We start from the raw sequence: 19,978 nt of genomic DNA, 5'->3' as shown, positions 1-19,978 counted from the left end.
GTTGAGTATATGCACCCATACGCACTGAGGGTGCAGTTACACAGCAACTTCAATTGCTCTAAATCGGAGTTGCTATAGCAATGCCCTGCCTGCATCATCCTGTTGTTGTCCCCTACAGTCACCAGAAAACAAAGGAGGTACATGGCAAAAGCAAAAAGCCACCACCTAGAACTGATTCAGCTGAAAATCAACCCTACTTAAAAGTGATTCATTTTCACTGGATGAGCTCCATGCAAAGGCTTGCCATCCACCTCAAGCCATCCACCTCTACCCACGGGAGGGCAAAGGAGGCAGCAGGATTTTGCAGGTCTGGTGGAGAAGAAGCAGGACCATTGCTGTGCTAATTTAGGGACATTTGAATTTCTGCAGAACGAACTCTTAGCAGGGTTATAGTATTGTCGAGCTGTCATCTCTGAAAAGGGAATTCCATCTGCCTCCCATGTCAGCTCCTGCAGGTTACTTGCCACTCTGGGCTCCCTGCCCAAGCCTGGCTAATGCCACAGTGCTGGTCCACAGCTCATCTGGACTGCAGTCGGGAAGGCAGAAGTACTCCTTCTGCTGGCAGGCTCTCTTTTCTTAACTTAAAACTACTGTAGAATTGCAACTTGAGAGTTTGGGGCATGATATGCAAGTCTGGAAAGACTCACTTCAAGTTTGCTCACAGCTATTTTGTCACTGAATTATGCAATGTTCTGCTTTGGTACATTAAAACTCTTGTTAGAGAGCTTAATTTTGTTTCACTATCCGTTACTCAAAGAACACACTAGCTGAAAATATCTCTAGAACCTCTAGTGAGGTGTGGGACGGTGCCCAGCCTCTGCAGTTGCAGATTCCTACCAATTCTTCCCAGCATTGTTAACCCGGGAAATCTGCAGCCTTCGGGGTTTCTTACACCCTTTCTGCATCACTCACGCACTGCCTGCAGAAAGAAGTATTTATCGAAGACCTCCAATGTTGTTAATATCCCATAGTACAATTAGTAGCAGAATTATTTATCGAAGACTTCCAATGCTGGAGGTCTTTTATTTTTTAAATAAAAAATATTTAAAAAATATTGTGTGTGCGACTCCACATACCACGAGGTATTTAAAAAAAAATATTTTTTAAATACCTCGTGGTATGTGGAGTCGCACACACAATATTGCATCTCAACTCTGATACTATTACACAAGAACAGTTCTGGCAACGACATCTCTTTTCCTACTCTTCAAACAAACACAAAAAGAACTGCTGAAAGATCGGGGAGTTCAGGAGAGCGAAAGGCAGGAGCTAGCGAGGTGCTTTCGTGCTCTCCCAGCTGCGCCGAGGGGAGAAGCATCAGGTGCGCTCCCACAGCACCGATGCACCCGAACCAGCGGCGGCTGGATGGGATGCCTGCCCGGGATACGCAAAACCCAAGGATGCAGAATATTTGAAGAGCGGTTTGGCCGCTGGCAGTCAGCTGTGGGAGCCGCAGGAATCAGGATGCAAGAATTTTGGGTCTTTGTTTCAGGAACATTCCTTGGAAAGTGTCGGGGCCAGCTGCGAGATGGTCCCGAAATCCCTCATCCATCCCCGCTCGGCGCAGGGGGGGCGGCGGGGGAGACACAGCACCGTTCCCTCGGCTCCCGGGGGGAGCCGGGCATCCCCGGGGGTCGCATCCCATGGCGGGGACCCCCTCAGACCCCTCTTCCCGGTGAGCACCGCACCGCAAACCGGGCGGGATGGGTTATTTTTTTCCCACCTTTTCCTGCTCCGCGCGTCGAACGCGCACGGGAAAGCTCGGGCTTTAACTTCGGACGGGGAAAAGAGCAAAAAAGAAAAAGAGAAGCAGCCCAAAAGGAAGGAAAGGAGAACAGTCGGTGCAGCCCCGGCTCGGAGTGGGGTGGGGGGGGTCTGCAGGGAGGGCGGCGAGCGGGGCGTTCCGGCACCCCCAGACTTACTTTCTTGGGGTCGGCGTAGGTGCCCAACCCCAACAGCGGGATGCTGTTCCCGTCGCTGAGCGGGATGCGGTGGCTCTCGGCTGTCAGGTTCATGGTGCCGGCAGGTAAGCCCGCCCCGAGCCCGGGGACGCCTCCGCACGAGCCGCAGGCGCCGCAGGAGCCTCCGGACCGACGGCGCCTCCGCGGGGGCCGAGGGAGCGAGTGCCCGGTGCCGCCGCCGGGGAGCGCCTTTTTGGGGGGCTGAGCCACGTGTGCCCGGGGCAGCCCTGCACCGCGCCGCCTCGCGCCCCGCCCCGACGCCGGCACCGACGGGTCCCCCGCACCGCCCCGCCGCGATCCCCGTCCCACCGAGCCCCACCGCTGCGACCCGCACCGCCCCGCACAGCCAAGCCGCCACCCCCGACCCGCCCTGCCGGGACCCCTGCCCCACCGAGGCCCGCACTGCCGAGCCCCACACCGCACAGCACCGTCGAGCCCTACCAAGCCCCGCCGAGACCCCGCACCGCCGAGCCCCGCACTGCTGAGCCCCGCCGCGACTCCTGCACCGCCGAGCCCCGCACCGCCCCGCACAGCCGAGCCCCGCCGCGACCGCTGCACCGTGGACCCCCGCACCGCCGAGCCCCGCACAGCCGAGCCCCGCCGCGACCCCCGCGTGGCTCCTCCGGCAGGAGCTGAGGCTGATTCGCGTGCAAGTCGAGGCGTGGCGCGCGTCCCGCACCTCGAGGGGCTCGGAGCTGCCGGCGGGGGGTCCAGCCCCTGCCTGCCGGGGTGTCTGCCATGCCCTTACACCCCAGGAGAAGGGCATGGGCTTCCCAGGGTTTGGGCGGATGGGTCTTGGAAATTCTCCCATGCAGATGAGAACCTCTTTTTTTAAAACTCCAAATTCGGGGTTACCGGGCATGCTTTGTATCTTCCAGGGACGGTTCCTTTCCAAAGGCTACAGACTGAAAGCCGCTGCTGTCGGGGCAAGGAAGCAAGGAAGAAAATCCCAGTCAGGACAGTGCAGAATAATTCCTCTGCCTCAGTGAGAATCCCGAATTACAGTGAATGGGCTCAAATTCCTCATAGTCTTATTCTGCTTCACCACGGAAAAACATTTCCTGTCACTGATGTCCCAGAAGGGGACAATGCCCCTTATGAAATTCAGCCCGTGGCTCTTACCGTCCTTTCTGACCCTCACGGAACACTTGGAGCTATGCCTTTACCTGACTCTGCAGAGCCGTACCCTGTCCCGAGCCGGCTCCTTTGTGTCCAGCAGCTGTGTCTGTGCTGAGTTCTCCCCGTTCGATTTTGAAGTGTATGGTCGTACAAGTCTTTCTAGATCAATGTGAGATTAAGCCCTCCGAGAATTACTCCTCACCCCTAACAATGCCTTTTGCCTGGCAGATTATTTGATCTGCTCTAATACCCCACTGTACTCTCTGCACATGGTAATTGTTCAGCGGGTTATGCAATTCCAAAAGGGGTTAATAGATCCATGGTGATAAGTTATCTTTTCAGGGTTCTTCAAATCAATGTGTGTGTACTAGTTTTCTTTTAGGGAGAGGGTTAGTGGCTGTTAAAGCTGGGGGCCTACCTGGAGAACACCCTACCGAGAGACCTTTCTAGTGTTACAGGCTAGGTACTTGCAAGGATCTCCGGTGAAGACAGAAAAATTGTCACTTTTACTGGTAGAAACATGCCAAGCATCTCATGACTAAATGCAAGCCCACTTGATCCCCGCCCCAAAATTGCAAGACAGCTAGAATGTCTTGCAGGACAAAGGTAGCCTGCTGTGGTGTAAAATAATGCTTGAGAGCTGGGCTGCGTGGGGCTGAGGCTTCCCAGACAGCCCATGCTCTGCCCCAACAATGCAAAGTAAAGAACTGACTGTAAGGTGATTGGGTTGTCATCTCGGGGGTCGGGAAGCTGGAGCAAACTACAGACCAGATGTGATTAACTGTGGGCAGCCTGGTCCTGCTAGACTCCATCTGCATGTTATTGTAACCTGTGGGTGCAGGTATTTAAATGTGACTTGGAAGAAGGCTACCCTGTGACCTTCTCCGTGCCTCCTTGTTGTTCCCATGTAACTGGCTACCATTTGCTTGCGAAAGAAGAAGCTCTTGTCTCCTCTTTCCAAGCCAACCATGACTAAGCACACACTGTGTGTTTGTAGGAGGACAAATACATGCAGGTGTGTGGAACAGATTGCTGCAACGCCGAACTGTAGCCTGTGTTCTGCAATATTTCCAATAGAGGAGGAAACTCTTGGAGACAGACTGAAATGGGGTGAGTAGAGAAGAGTCTGATGTAGCAGAGGGCATTCAGAGATCTCCCCATTTCCAGCCCTGTACTTGTATCTCATGAACAGGCCCTACTGCCCAGTAGTTGATTCCTACCCCTGAGCTCCCATGCTCCAAGTCCACCCCAGAAACCACTTTTCCAGAATTCCTTCCAATCCAGCAGTTTTTGGGGGGGAGGAGAGGCGAGGGAGCGTTATGGCACAGCTTGCTCTTTCACTTCAGGCTAAGAGCACATCCAGCTTGCTCATGTGCTCTGGCATCAGTGCAACGTGTGCCCCGAGCTGTGCGTGACCCCAAGCTAACCAAAGCACAGCTGTATCTGCGGTGCCTGTGCTGGGCAAGCGAGCAACTTTAAGGAGTGTCTCTCGAGGCTGGAGTACACTAGCCTGATACTTGATATCCCTTAGTGACAACTGAGAAATAAGGGCTGACAGACTTGCCAAGATGGACAGAAAAGGGAGCTTGGGCAGGAGAATAACTCCTGCTTGTAGGAATAGATGGGCAGAGCGGTCCCTCACCTGGCAAGACAAGCCTGGCAGCTCCAGGCACTCCTGCCCTGCTACAGGCATAAGTCCCCAGCACTCAGCAGGGTGACAGACAGCTCTGGGATATCAGGTAAAATTCACCTCTCTTCTACATTCACTGCTAGACCGGTCCTTATAAAATTCAGCCAACGTGCTTGTCAGGGAAACTGGAGAGACGAAGAGGGTTTTACAAGTCCCCCCACCCCTGTGCCTTAACTGACAGCAAATAGCATGAACACCTTTTACACGTGTGACTTTTTAATTCCCATAGCACCTTGAGCTCCCTACCCTACTGTTTTAATGCCTTTGTGGATTTTATATTAAACCCCAGAAAACAGATCGGAAAATGCATTTTTTTTTCCATTTACAACTGAGCTATTAACTTAAAACAGCCTTATTTCACAGATACTAGTAATACCAGGGGGGTTTTGAGCTGATGGTTGAGTGTCCTTTAAAGAACAAAGGATGCAAAATAATGCAGCCCAGAGCCTGTTGCATATAATTCTTGGTAGTAACAGTTTCTACTAGCTGTTCAGGGGAGTACAGTTCTCGATTTCAGAGTTTAAATGACTTAACCAGACATTTTACAAGGACACAGTATCTAGCAAACTCCAACTGCAAAACAATGCAAGTTTCTAGAGGCAACTTTGGCTGCTGGTTGTTGTTGATCAGCAGCTATTCGGGAGCTTTTATAAAACGCAGATGTGATCTCAGTTCTTTCTCTAGGAAACAAAAACAATGAGGTTTCAGCCTGGCCTTACTAGCAAGTAATGAGAATTACCATCCTATAAACACAAGTTTGATGTCTGTAGCAAAGCCTGTAATGCCCACAAACACCTTTGAAAGCAGCTAAGGTAGGTTCATAATTCCTGGATCGATGGATCGTTGGATCAGGATTTTATGGCTACATTAGGCATCTCAGACAAGTAAAGCACAGGGTTTTGGAAAGTGGCATCTCATACTCAAATGTGGGTCACCCCTGCCTCATATAAACACACACAAAATAGATTAAAAAATATGAAGAAAAATTATATATAAGTATTTACAAGAAAAGTGGATCAAGCATATGAGGTTTCTTACTTTTAAAAATATTGCAGAGATCTCAGGTAAAGAAAGTACTTAACAGCCTCCTTACCTGAACAAAAGTTGTCAGCAATCTTTTAAAGTAAAGAGGTCACCCTTTTACTCATTTTATCTCAAATTGCTGTGTATCTGGGGAACAGGAGAAAATGTGTGAGGCTTTTAAATATAGCCTCCACAGTTCTTGGAGGATAAAAGATGGGAATGAGAAGGAGTCATCAAGAGGGAAGAACTGGCCTCGTCATCTGCCAGGTTTCATGTTTTCTCTGAGATTTTTGGGTTGCCCCCCTTCTTTTAAAGTAAGCTCTTGTTTTGGACAACGGAAGATTTTAACAATAGTGTTCTCCTGGGTCTTGTAAATCTGTGTGTATTTACACATTGTGGAATAGATTAGCAAGATTCTAGAAGTGGGTAACCTGTAGTGCTTAAAAATTAACATTTTTTTAAGAAGGTAAAACAGGAAGTACTTTTATAATACACTTATTTCTCTATTAGATAAAAAGTGCATGTTGCCACACTGTTTCTGTTTTCTGTATGAGCCCTGCTCTAGTCTCTGTGTAATTATCTGCTAGCATGCATACCCTGCATGTGGTTTTAGTTAAAATTTCTTAAAACATGGTCTTAAAGTCTGCATATTTTCAGCCTAGTCCTTTAATAACTCACATAAACTAGCATGTGTCCATTGTGCATGTGGAATGTCTATTTATAATAGATATTATTAGAGATTTTGGTGGCATACGTCATGACTAATATTTCTTTTCTGTTTTTACTATTATATATGATAAACTAACACATAGCAAGAGAAACTTCTAGTTTCACTTTTTAACCCTAAGAAATAAGATCCATGTGATGTTTTGTTCCAGGACTATAATGAAGTGAGTGTTTTTTCTTCTTGCTACTTTTTTCAGTGTGGAAACCGAACCGGAAAACACATTTTCTCGGGAAAAGAATGTTGCAGCATCTTCTTACTCTTTATTTGCAGATTCCAGTTATCATGCATGTCATACTATAGTTCTCAAGGACACCCAGTGAGATGAGTGGTACCTTATACCGCCTGCACGATTCCCTCCCTTAGTGGTCAAGGGGTTTCTCGTATGGAAGTGTTTGTGATCTTTTCCCTTTGATCGTGTTTGTTGCACAAGGAGGCTGATCACAGCTGTGATAACAGCCTAGGCTTTGTTGGGAAATGCGATATAATAACCGCCTTTTAGCAGTTAGCATGCAAACACTTCTTTCTATAGCTCCCACTGGTGCATGTAAACTACTTGGCAAACAACGAAACACTTAATTGACATGCTCTTGTTTATTTAAATATTTTTTATCTCTGCTAAGGACTTGTTCTTGGTACATACTTATTTGAAGGCCCAGAGTTTGCTTTCAAATCGTATCTGAATTTCAGCTTACTTTACTAACAGTAATGTGAGTATAATATACATCACCTTTAATGAAACTCTTCACTGCAAGATCCACAAAGTAGTACCTAACCTTCACAGACCTCCTCTGGCTCCACTTTAACAGCACTGGTACGATGCTACTTCTGGATCCTTAAAGAGAGCATGAGGACAGGGAGAAAATCTGCCTGCCACTTGTGCCTGTGGAGAGAATTAGGAAAATACTTGACGGCTGAGTCGTTTATCCCTTCTGCTTCTTATAAAGGCACTGTGGCTACAGCTGTGATAAAAGGGAAATTCCTAGGTATCCTTGACGCTGTTCCATTGCTCCTAGTAACACTGGAAAAGTCAGGCCACTGCAGGGCTTTGATTGCTCCTAGGGTACCGGAGGAATGCCGGCAGCTGCTCCAGATTATCCTCCCGCCACTTCCAGCAGCTGCGGAGCTGCAGTCGCAGCACAGTGAGGCACAGGCACTTCCCTGTGGGTCAGCCCTGCAATGGTTGTCCCAGTCCATCCCTGTCCTCCTGCTGCCTGGGAGCAGGCACAGAGCCCGGGGCTGTGACACCACCTCAATCCCTCTGCCAGGGCAGGTTGTCTACAAATAGTGAGTGCCTGCTCAGCAGTTTAACCCCTGTCTTGTTTGGATAGTAGTAGCCAACTGCATCTGTATTGGATGCTGTACCAGAGGCAGAAGCCACATGGGAGAGCTTCCTATCTCCACAGACAAGGGAGAGGAAAAGAGGCAAAATCTCACAACACAAAAGGCAGAATTAGCCGAGCTGTTTAAACACTGCCACTGTGTTTCCTAGGGCACAGCAGGAGGGCAGCGAGTACTAGGAATATGGCCCCTAAAATGTATTTGTTTTCCCTTTTGGGTTCACTTCAAGTGCTGAGTTGCTCTGTTCGCATCCAGTCAGTGATGCGCCCTGACTGAAAAGCCCTGTGGAGGACCAGGAGCTCCTTTGGAGGACCAGGAGCTGGCAGGAGAGGGAAAGAGATGCTGCGTTTGAAAAGATAATCCTCCTAATCCTTTGGAAAGATAATCCTCCTAATCCTTTGGAAAAATAATCCTCTAGTCCTTTACCAGTGTCATTTACATAGGCGCGGTTTCACGAGCCTGCTGTCTTTCGGGCACTGTCCTCATGCTCAAGTTTGGTGTTAGCAGGGATTGCAACGAATCAAGCCAGAAGCCAGATTATTTTTTCTCCTGATATGTTTACTGATGTTATCACTTTCTTCTAGCAACAGTATCCCTGTTTCTGCTCCAGACTGTCTCTGCTGTGGCACCTGCACAACCCTAGAGCTGGTAAGCACTGCCTCTCAAATCCCTGGGCAAAGGTCGGTAGCTGCACGGTGGCCCCTGGATTCCCCGGATACCGACCCTTGTCATGTGGGGCGGCATTAACCTTTGGCCCTGAGTAAGTGTCCTTATATCTCACCTCATTTAGTCTGGCCTGCTATTTGATCTTGTCCGATAGAAAGTCCTTTCCTTTGACATCCTGCAAATCTAAGCCCTGTCTTCATGATTTCCAGTATGCCATCCACCTGATGCCAGTGGAAAATACCCCATGCATTGCACCCAGCTCTGAGTAAGTGGTGGCAGAAGAGGCAGCCTGAGGAGTGGTGGCCATGCACTCACAGCCCCTTTTGCTTAAAGAGACAACAGAGCTGGAGGAGCAGTGTTGGCTCTATCTGTGTCAGCTCTCTTCCTCACGCGGAAGAGGGATGGCCACCTTGGGAAGACTGCCTGTGTCGTGTGACTAGGGTGTTCTGGGACTCTGAGGTTTGGGTTTTTTTCCTCCTAATTCAGCTGGAGTGATTCACTGGGAAGGCCATACCCCTGTGTGAGTCACTTCAAATCAGTCTCTTGGGACAGAGTAAGACGGGTCATCAGATCTCAGCATGTTCCAAAAATGTGAGATTTCTCTTGTCTTTTTTTAATACAATCTAATTCCAACAGACAGTCACTGTCATCACCTTGCAGTTTGCGCAGTGTACAAAACACACTTTTCCACAAGCACTCCACCTGGCAAATGGTCTTGAGATATCACAGCAGGGAACAAGCACTTGCAGTTTCTTTCCCGTCTTGTACCGCTCGAAAGTGTGAAAGCAACATAGGCTTCGAGTTGAAGGTCCCAAAGTGGCCAGTCCTCATTGATCGCAGTGCTTCCAGCTTCAAGTCCCTACAAGAAGGGGCTCTTCCATTGAAGTACATCTTACTTGGGCCAGAGCTAACGTCAGGAGGAGGAAACTATTAGCTTGGAAAGAGAGCCCTGCATGTAAAGTCTTAACAGCCTGCTGGTTTCTTTCCTTGTGGGTATTTCCTGTGGATGCTTTAAAAAGAGAAGGTGGTGTGGTTTTGCTGGTGCTGTGTGCTAGTGGGCACTACTCTGTGTATGCAGGAACAGGGCATTTGGAAGAGTAGGCTTTGAAGCATCTTACTGATGCACCTTAGTCTATGCGTCTACTTTTTAAAGTGTGACAGAGTGCTTTAAAAGACCAGATAAGCTCAGTTTTATGTGGGTTAGTCCTCTTCCTGGAGCTGGCTTGCAGAAGGGAAGCATCTCGGCAGGTTTGCAGGAAGGGCGGTGCTGCCAAAGGTAGTCAAGTCCCACTTGAGTATCTAGGCATTGTAAACAGAGGTTTTATGAGGTCTGGCAGAATTCACAGCTGCATCCAACTCTCCATTCTGCATTTATTGCTGCACACTGACCACAAGGTTGGTTTTTTCCTCTGTATCCCCTCAGTTTGCAATGGCCATTCTTTTTATCTTCTTTGCAGCGGAGGTAAAAAAAAAATATTTTTTCATCACCTGCTCTTCTTTTCCCATGTTGACACTGAATTTTTGATGTTCACCTGTACATTGGCAGATTGGGAAATCTTCTGCTGTATTGTGTAATGTGCTTGTCATATTCTGCCAAGCTCTACCAGCCTATCACTTGTCTCCTGTATCACCTTGCCCATTTGAACTCCATAGTAAGGTTTATTCAAGCTTATGCCCGAACAGCTGTTTTCGTGAAAGGACTGTCCTTCTACCCTACCACTATTCTGTGCCTTGTGCCATGGTGTGCAGCGAGGCAGCATGATGTTAGATCTCCTCTCTCTGAGGCCCTGTGTAGCATCTTTGCAAATCAAATGGTAGTGATCCAATTTGAGATTAGTGAACGGAGAAAGACGAACAATCCTTTGTGTGCATAAGACTGGAAAAACAGTCGGGGCAGAGCTAGGGCTAGAACCCAGAATAAGTCAAGGAGCTGTCTGTCATAACAAGAAAAGGGAACTCACAACAACTTCTTTTTCTGAGATAATTTATTAAATCTTCTGTAATTATTTTAGTAAATATGAATAGATGGGAAACGAAGGACAGAATAGTCTCTTCCAGCTTCCGTAGGTTACTTGGTATCTCTCATAGACATAAGGGAGTAATGGTGGCCCGAGGGTAAGATTGTACCATAAAACTTTTATTAAATTTTTTAAAACTGTTAAAGAGACATTGCCAATTTGAGATTCTTAAAATTTTGCAAAGTAAATTTTTTTCATTGTTGGCAAAGCACCTTTGGAATGCTAAGTTCTGAAAATTTTAATTAATTAAAAAAACCCCAGCTATGTACACTCTGCTCATGCTGACCCTATACTGTGCCAGCAATTCAACTAGTTATGCACAGTACTGTTGTGGGCAGACAACAAATAAAATGCTCTGAAATGGAAAGTAATTTTTCCGAGCTTCCTTTATTTACAGAAGGGTTTTAAATCTTACTCATAGCCTCAGTGAGTGACATTTTAGATAGGAGGGTTTGAGTTCTACCAATTTGATGATGTTTCTTTCAGACAGTCCTTCCTGAAAACTATCAAGTCTGCAAACTAAGAAATGAAAAAATCCTTCTGTGAGCATAATGATAATTACTAAATAGTCCGTATGTCTGAATTTCATGAAAACAGGCTTTAATGAAAAGCCAAACTGCCATTTCAGGTATATTGTTTTCCTTATTGTAGACATGGGTGTAAAATGTCCTTTTTTTCCATGAAAAGCGTTCAGCCTGAATTTCCAAGGAAAGGCCCTGTGAAAGGAAAAGGCTCTGCAGGGCTCAGTGTTTAGGGTAGAAAGGGGACAAGTGGATGTAAATGTAGTCGCAGCTGGCTTTCATAGATGATAACGTACTTGCAGCAATATGATAAATATATAGAGGAATGACAGGAAATCATTGATGCTGGAGCATAGGATTTGTCTTGAGTTTCATACAGCAAGGGCCGAGAGACAGAGTGGGAATATAAGGCTGGAGCTACTAGAGTCCTGTGATCTCCTTATCTTCATAAGGTACAAACCTATCATTTGGAATATAAACTTGGAAATAAAATTAGCACCCCTGAGGTTACAATGTCTACTGAGAGTGGAATAAGAAGGTAAGGAACAGCTTTTTAGACTAGATAACTGTGACAATTTTCTTTACGTTTTGATTTTGGAACAGAAATTACTTCTGTTGGGATCAATAAAAATGAAAAGTACGCATGCTCTTTTAACTGTTTCCTCTCTTGCTGGGAAGCAGCCGATTCCATCCACTCTTTATTTCCTGCTTATGTTTGTTCCTTGCCAGATCTAGACATATCTCTTTACTTCTAAATTCCTTTTGATTATTATTACTGTGATTAAATTATTATTATTATTACTGTGATTAAAACTCCAGGATCCTGGCTTTTTGAAAAGGAGCCTGTCAGGTCACCTCTTGGGCTGCTGTAGCATCCTCTGAAAGGCAAAAACATCTCCTCAGTATGTAGAGTCCCTTGGATGAAGTCTTCCTCTGTTTGTGAAAGGCCAGAGCAGCAGTATCTTGCCTCTGCTGCTCGGTGCATTTAAAGGACACTCTCGGTGCCCATCCTTAGCTCCTTAGCTGCATGTTGCAGAAGGTGTTGCATCCCTGCAACGTGCCCGGTGATCTCCAGCACACTTGCAGGGCTGATGTGTGCCTTGGGAGCCCACATGGCCTGGACTCTCAGCTCATTGTTCACCCACAGCTGGGACCCAGCAATACATTTTTTTCAGTTCTGTTATGTATAAATCCTCATAGCTGTAGCACTTCATCTGATGTGACTAACACGCATGGTTTTTCTCTGCTGCTTCCCCTGAGGAAGGCAGGGGGAGACTAGTGTGGGCAGTGCAGTATTTCTGCTTCAGTCTAGTTATTTTAGAAACAAACTTAAAAACATATGTTCTTTTCAGTTCGTTCATGTGACAGAGACAAGGTCGAAGAGATAGGCCTGGAAAGTGGAGCTGAAACCTCCCTGAGAGCTGGGCTGTGTTCAGGGATCCTGTTACACAGAGTTTATTGCAGGCTGGTATTTAAATTCGCTATAGCTTGCACCATCATTGTATTTTTAAAGGTCTATTTCTTCTATAAGTGTCTTCATTTTGTTTCCTTCTCTTTTGTTGATTTTCTTCATTTGTTGTTCTTTTCGGGACAATTTCATTTTTGGACATACCCTCTGTTCTGCAGAAATCATCACAGGTATTACAGAAACACATTTGTACAAATAACAGTAGTCCCAGTTTTCTCCTTATCTAGATCCTTGTTGTGTCAAGTGTTGTGTCCTTGCTCCGCAAGGAGCAATTTCCACTACTGTTGAGGCAGCCTGTACCCCTGAAATACATGTATGTTAATAAGGCAACAGCTGGGCTTGGCAGGAAATGGCAGTGGGGGGTTTTCTCATTAAAAAGTCAGGATTGGTACGTCTGGTTTTCATTCTTCATCAAAGCAAAAGAAGAGTTTTACAAATGATGGTGGAAAGAAAGCTGAGGAGGGGGTATTTCAGGAGACAATAAAGACCTGTCTGGTGGGGAGGGATGTGAAGGGGCAACTGGCTTCAAGTCACAGCTTGGGTGGACCTGGATGTAGAGCTAAAGGCCCTGCCTCTGTAAGCTTGCTGGCTGGGGCTGCTCCCCTCTTGACCAATATTCAAGGATTTACAAAGCGAGCATAAAAATGAGAAAACAAATGGCAATTAACTTAATCATGAGAGGAGAGCACCTGTGTGCAATGTAGGAGACAGAAGTTAGAGCATTCTGAAATCCGTCACAATGAGGAATCAACTTTTCTCCTTCATGTTCCCCCCTGTTGCTGTAATTCCTGTGGCTGCTGGGGTTCATCCTGCTTCTCACCAGCCAGACCTTCCATAGGGCTGGGAACTTGCTGCAACACAAATGTTTCTCTTGGGAAAAAAATGCCATGAAGTGCTTCCCATTGCTTCTGGGAATGCATATAGAATTTGATGACGACCGCTGTCATTTGATTGTACCTCTATACAACATCTTATGGTCTTTTGTGCAAATATAATTAGAAACTTGAAAAACTCGTGGGGTTTCTGGGGGGGTTTTGGCGGACCCTTGCAATTTGCTTCTGTGGTGATGCTATGGAAACATGATTAGTGGGATCAGGGAGACTCAAAGCTAGCTACATTTGTGTCAAAAAAGCTGAAATTTTTGATAGGAACATGTGGTTTTGAGCACACCTTTTTGCTCTTCCTCCTAGTGATATTGGTGGGGATTTAATTGCTAATTTTAATAGAAATAGGATCCAAGTGTATAAACTCTGATCAGCCCTCCACTAACTGAAAACTGTAAAACATCTACTCAACCACTTCTAAAATGTCTGGATGTAAGTAAAAGTGATTGGAGGTCTGTTTGCTGCTCAGCGGATGTATTTGCCACAGTGGACTAATAAACTTCCCCAGGTTTTGTTTCTTTAAAAAGTTAATTAAATAAGAGATCAGTCCCATTTGTAAACAAAGCTGTCTGGATTTAATGTTAATGGAAAGCATCAGGGTCTTTTACAGTTTTTCCCTGTGACTGAGTGCTGGTACAGTTGCTTTTTAGAAAACTTAGTGCATATGATTCTTTTTTATTAGAAAATAAACAGAAAACACATGCCAAGCAGCAGCTTCAAAAGGTCTTTGCTGCAATATCAGTGCTAGAGTTGTGCAAGAGTCTCCTAATTAAATGGGAAAGCAGACAAGTTATTTTCAGCCACTTTGGTAGAAAGCTGGAGCTCTGGCCAGCTTAGTGAAAGTTTTATGAACTTTCTGGAGAGTCTCGACTACATTTAATGAATCTATGCTGATTTTCGGCTATTTCTTTGAAACCAGGTGAAACTCAATAGCTTGAGGATTCAAAGCAAACAGAAGGGAAAGGACCACTCCTAGGATGGGAAATGTATTGACATCTGCAAAAAGCAAAGCAGCTGCATTTTGTGTTGCACTAGCAGGCTTGCTGGCAGGAAATGGTCATCTCCCAAACTTTTGGGTAATGATATCCCACTTGCACTTCCCTTACCCTGTGGCTGATGTCAGCAGGGTGGCGTGCTGCTATTCACGTGATCTGCCCAAACTAGAGGTCTATCAGATGCACAAGCCCTCTGCAACACAGTAGGAAGGAGCAGTTTTGCATATGGATCCAGGCTGTTACTTCTTTCAGCTATCGCTAATTGTTTTGCCATGGCGGTGCAGAGTCAAGCATAGGCTAACATCCTACTTTTTGGGCAGGACCTGTAACCAGCTAACATAATTTAAGGATCGAGTGACTGTCTCTGTGTCCGCAGTGCTTCATATCCCGTGCTCTGTGCCTCCTTTGCTTTTTATATAGCGTGGCTTGTACATGATATCATTTTACTAGAACAACGCTTCTTAGATGCTGCTGTAACTAGAGATACCCTGACCTTACAATAACATGCTGGTTATTTCTCATGCCAAAACAAAAAGGTAAGAAAATAGAAACTAAAGGGATAGAGCAATCCCTGGGTATGTATTTGCATTTCTTTCTTCTGAGCCTATAAATAATCGGGTTTGTGGCAATGTTTCTGTTTGGAGTTTCTGCTTAGTTTCTGCTTCAAGGTTTTATTTGTTCCTTCAAGGGAGAGAGAAGAAAGATTAGAGGAGGTTGATTGAGGTTGTTGTGAGGGCAGTGAAGCCGCAGTGCTCAGAGGACCAGCTAGAAGACTGGCTCACTCTTCACATGTGCTTAAGGAGGCAGTGAGGTTCCCAGACAGGGTGGACAGCTAGCAGAGAAGAAAAGGAAAGCAGGAAAAATTCTCTGCTCTCACACAGCCAGGTTTTCCTTGAGCTGGCCTTCAGTCCCCTGTCCCCATTACCTTTCCTAGCCAAGGCTGTCTCTGCAGGCTTGTGTAAAAAAGGAGCCAACACCCTTTTAATTAAAGCTGTGTGTTTGAGCAGGTTTCCAGTAAACTAGTGCAAGTGCCTGGACTCTTATTTCAGCATGAAGGTGGATTGATTTTTTTTTTTTTAAATAATTGAGTTATTTTAGCTTCGATACATCCATTAAGAGCAAACTGAAATTAATACACCATTTTCACACCTCCTCAAAAAAGTGTGCTGTACAGTGTTTAAATTTGTAGAAAATCATGCCTGGAGAAAGCTTGACAAACCATGGTTCCTTTCCAGAAAGAAGAAGAGAAACAGATTTCCCTTGAATCAGATCTTCTGGACCTGGTGATTCCCAGGCCACCTCTGCTGTGTCTCACTGTACCCAGGCTCTTTCCTGTTATATCAGTGTGTGGTCCCCTATAGCAAGATTTTGGCCTATGGTCTCTTAAAGAACAAATACATGCTTCTCTGAAGGAAAAAAGCAAGGGCGTGAGCATGGAAATTTCTGACATTTGAAATTTCATTTCAGCGTTCACATTTTAGAAATGTATTTTTCTTAAGTAGCTGAGACTGTTAAGACTGAATGAAAATTACTGGAAAATTAGCTTATATGGGAGGGTGGCTTCTTGTGTGTCCCACATGATGAGAAGGCCTGATGGTAGCCCAAAAGCTCTTCTGCTAATCCCTTGCCAAAGAGACACCGCTTTTGTAGCAGCTGCCTCTTGGCTATAAGGGAGCTTTTTCCTCTGAGAAGCAGAGCCGTTTTCTTGCCCACTGTGTCTTTGAATCACACAACATGAAACCTAAACAATACTGTATGACTTCCCAAGTTTTGTGATACGCATAGATGATTTTGCCAGCATTGTTCATGTGAGGTACTCAGATGAGTGGAGGGACTTTGCATGCCGTGCATCCCCTCTGAATTGTTCCACGGTGGCCTGTCCCACCAGACCACCCTGATGGATGAATGAACAGCAGTCGTTCATTAACGTGGAGCAGAGATCCGGAGCTGGCCATAGGAAGTCAAAGCCCTAAAGCACACTGCCTTGTTCTCCCTTTACAAAGCTGCTCTCTGTTAAACTACAGTATCGATCCGCACTGGTGTACAAATGCCTTTCGCTGGAGTTTGCACACTGCATTATATGAAGCTGCAGTTAAAAAGCAAATGAACAAACCCTGATTGTGTAATTTACTCCTTAATGGTGTTGGAAGTGAGCTTAATCAGGAAAAAAAAAAATCAGGGTGCTTATGTCTGTACTACTGGAAGGAGTTGGATGCTTGGGTGCTGAGGTGGGGGCTTCGCCAATGACTCCAGAGGAAATGGATTATTTGCAAAATCTCAGCCTCATGTGGCTCTCCCAGAACACAGCCTTCTCCCAAAACACATGTTCTTATATGTTTAGTAAGGTGTTAAAGCATAACTTGAAATGTTCATCCACATTCTCCTGTTCTGGATCATTCATTGACCATCTGGTGCCTTTTTTTTTTTCCCCTAAAGACACTTTTGCATCCTGCACATGACTTTTTGCTTACCCTTTGGGCCCCAGTTTGGCAGAATGCCTGGGAATGTGCTTGGTGTCCTGTCCCTAACTCAGCAAAACACTGAAGATGGTGTGTAATGATAAGCTGTCATGTTTCTGTTCCCACCTCACCAGAAGAGCCTCATCCTACCAGCTGCTAGAGCAGCCTTTGATTGGAAAGTGGGAGAAGGACGTGAGAGTTTATATAAACAGCGCTTTTATTCCCAGGGAGGTTTTTTAACACCTGTTTCTTGCTTGCTAAGGTTTGCATACTTAAGTAGTGATAGCAGCCTGGCATCAAAGTGGTAGGAGAGAGAACTGTTCAAAGAAAAAAATAATTCCTTTCATAGGTCCAAGCACAGTTACACTCTGACACAGAGCTGAATGATTTCCCAGGTGAACATCCATTTCCCCTGTGTGTCAGCGCTGCAGTTACAAACGTAGCTGCATTTTGCAGCATGAAAATTCAGTTCATCTGCTGGGCTGGAGGAAAAGTGAAAAATCTACCCTTACTGAACTGACCATAGTGAAAGGACATATATAAAGCTGAAGAAGAAATAGCAGCTGCGAAGAGCATCTGCTGGAAAGCGAAACCCAAGAAATTTCACTGAATAAACACTGAATTGCATGTATTTTTAGTACCACTGTGTGCATGGATGTGATAGAGAGGAGAGGGATGACAGTTCCGTTACTGACTGTATTCAGTTTAGGAGTACATATAGAGGAGGACATGGTTACAGACTGATTTAGGGGTGAGCTTAAGTCTGTTGAAGGAAACCAGTGTAAGTGGCAGTGAGTGCACGTTTTTCATGCTGGGCAGCAGCCCTGCTGCCACTACCACTGTGTGAGGGACTCGTTTAGCCAGCAAAGCTATGCCACTTCCATGTGTCACAGGCTAAGGCAGCAGAGCTCATTTCCACCAGCACCACTATATCTCCCGTCCGACTTTTGCCAGGAGAGATATTTTGGTGAGGATGTAGCTGGGTTGGTTCCCATGCTCTGAGCAAGCCTTGCTGTGCTGGCACAACACTGCTGTATAAATTAGTAAGCTAAAACAGCCGGACTGTTTTAGGTTTAGTTTGTTTAAATGACCTTTTACAGTGATGGGAGCATATATTGCTTTTAAACTGACTCTTTTGATTGTACTTTGCATGTCTTTTGCTTTCTCATGTTGATGAAGTTCTTATTTGATTTATTTAGCAGCGTATTTTGGCTAACACTACATTTTTCTCTGCTGCGGGAAACCTTTTTTGGTTCAGGTGCTACCACAGCTTTTCTAGGAAGCAAGCTGGGATTTTTCTGGCCATCAGAACACATTTGCATTTGTTCACTGGTGTTCTTCTTCCCTTATCTCTGTTTGTATTACATTACTATCCAGGGCAGTCCTGTACTTGTCCCATCTTGGTACAGTGCCTAGAATATGACACCTCTGTGAGCTTGTGGTCTGTGTGGGGGACAATAAAGACCCAAAGAGTGGCTAGAGATTGCTGTAAAGATCTCAGTGTTCATTCTCCTGAACAAAATTATTCCTGCTATAGGTTTTCCTGCGAGCTGAAGTAAGAAATCCATGTGAAAGTGTCTTCACTCTATGTGTGCTTACTATCAAAGTCCTACAGGTTTTGTTTGACTGTTTTGATGTGTCCAGTTTCTTATCTGATGACTTCTAGTTACCTTTCTAGTTCAGGAACAAAGTCCAAAGAAAGATTGGTATCTACTTATGGAGGGTGGAGTTGGCAGAGAAATGGGTTAGCTCTGTCCGCTTTTTGATCAGAAAGTTGTCCTTGTAAAATAACCCTAGGTGAGGTCTGAAAGAGAAAGAATTACTGCATCTCCTGCAACTTCTGTTGTTACAGTCCCCATAAGGAATGTATCATTTTAAATGAGAAGGCCAAGACTGCTCCCACTGTGAAACTGTGGTACCACAGGTGGTGGGGCTGGGGCGCCGGTTCAGAGGGAGAATCAACTGCAGGCAAATATCTCTTGAGGCTGCATTCATAACCTGTCCTCAAGGATGTCCAAGGTTCGAGGTCCTTCACCATCCCCAGGTATTCCACCACTCCATCATCCCTACTGCTGGAAAAGAAGTTGCCATGCATCACCTGAATCTGTCATTTAAAGAAAATTGCTTCCTACACTAACCTACCACCCCCCCGTGGCATTTGCTTTATGTATGTTCTACCTGCTTTAACACAGAGTATTTTTATTTCTGAGAGAACATAGAAGACAAGACAGTCAGCTCACACCTTGGAAGGTGACTTATAAGCCTTTCTGGCTGAGCAGAAAACTCTGCTGTCACCATACCAGCATAGTTTTAAAGCACCTAAGGGTGTCCTAGCTGCTGGTATTTCATGAGTGGAAATGCTTGGATACTGTGAGAGGAATATAAGAAGATTTATTACAAGGAGCTTGTGTTTTCTTAATACATGCATGCTATCTGTCACCTGGCAGGAGCAGAAACAGCAGTAATTCTACAACCTTGTTCAGGTTAGGATGCAGAGCAGAGACAACAGTGAAATACCTGAGCACAGCAAGACAGCAAGTGATCTTATGGTGATTATTAATACAATATTTATAATTGTGCCCAGGTAACTAGCACAATGAGTTAGTCACAATATTCCCAGCTGCTAGAGAGAATATTGCACTTCTGTTAATGAGGGGGACAAATTAACAGAGAGGAGGTTAATTGTGTTTGCTTTAACTGGAAATCAGAAAGTTCTCTCCAGGATCTCTCTGGGATCATTTGCACTATTGTCCTGACACCCCACTAGATAAGATTTTACCTCGACTCTCAACTGCTTGTTCTATTCCAGCTTGAAATGCCTGAAATGATGGTGATGATGTCATTCTTGTGAGCTATGATGTAAGATGTAAGTGAGGGTCAGTCTCAGAAGACAAACACAGCTCTCAAACAGGCAAGTCTCCTTTTGACCCAGGCTAACACCTTTTCAAATACCTAAGCAATCCACCTCAAGCAGCCATGTAACAGCCAATTTTTCTATTTCACCAAAGCTGGAGGAAAAGAAGTGCTTTTGAACAGCGTTCCAAAGCCATTGCTTTGATTTTGGAAAATTCAGTAAAAAAAAAAAATTCTCGTGAACTGAATAAAGCTG

The 19,978-nt window shown here is 45.5% G+C and overlaps 1 protein-coding gene and 1 long non-coding RNA gene across 2 annotated transcripts in view; one reads left to right on the top strand and one right to left on the bottom strand.

The window, feature by feature from the left end:
- The window catches only part of AKR1D1 (aldo-keto reductase family 1 member D1), a 34,123-nt gene extending 31,936 nt beyond the window's left edge, over positions 1 to 2,187 (bottom strand). Inside the window, exon 1 of the mRNA XM_009560527.2 lies at positions 1,923 to 2,187. Within this exon, the coding sequence (XP_009558822.2) occupies positions 1,923 to 2,015 (93 nt within the window). The 5' untranslated portion in view covers positions 2,016 to 2,187. The remainder of the gene's footprint in view (positions 1 to 1,922) is intronic.
- LOC128849896 (uncharacterized) overlaps positions 1 to 19,978 on the top strand; it is a 98,144-nt gene that overhangs the window by 62,595 nt on the left and 15,571 nt on the right. The gene's annotated exons all lie outside the window — the stretch shown is intronic.

Source organism: Cuculus canorus, chromosome 1 (assembly GCF_017976375.1).
Source record: "Cuculus canorus isolate bCucCan1 chromosome 1, bCucCan1.pri, whole genome shotgun sequence".
NCBI classification, from domain to species: Eukaryota; Metazoa; Chordata; class Aves; order Cuculiformes; family Cuculidae; genus Cuculus; species Cuculus canorus.
Note: the sequence above shows the minus strand (reverse complement) of the source record. Positions and strands in the feature narration are given on the sequence as shown.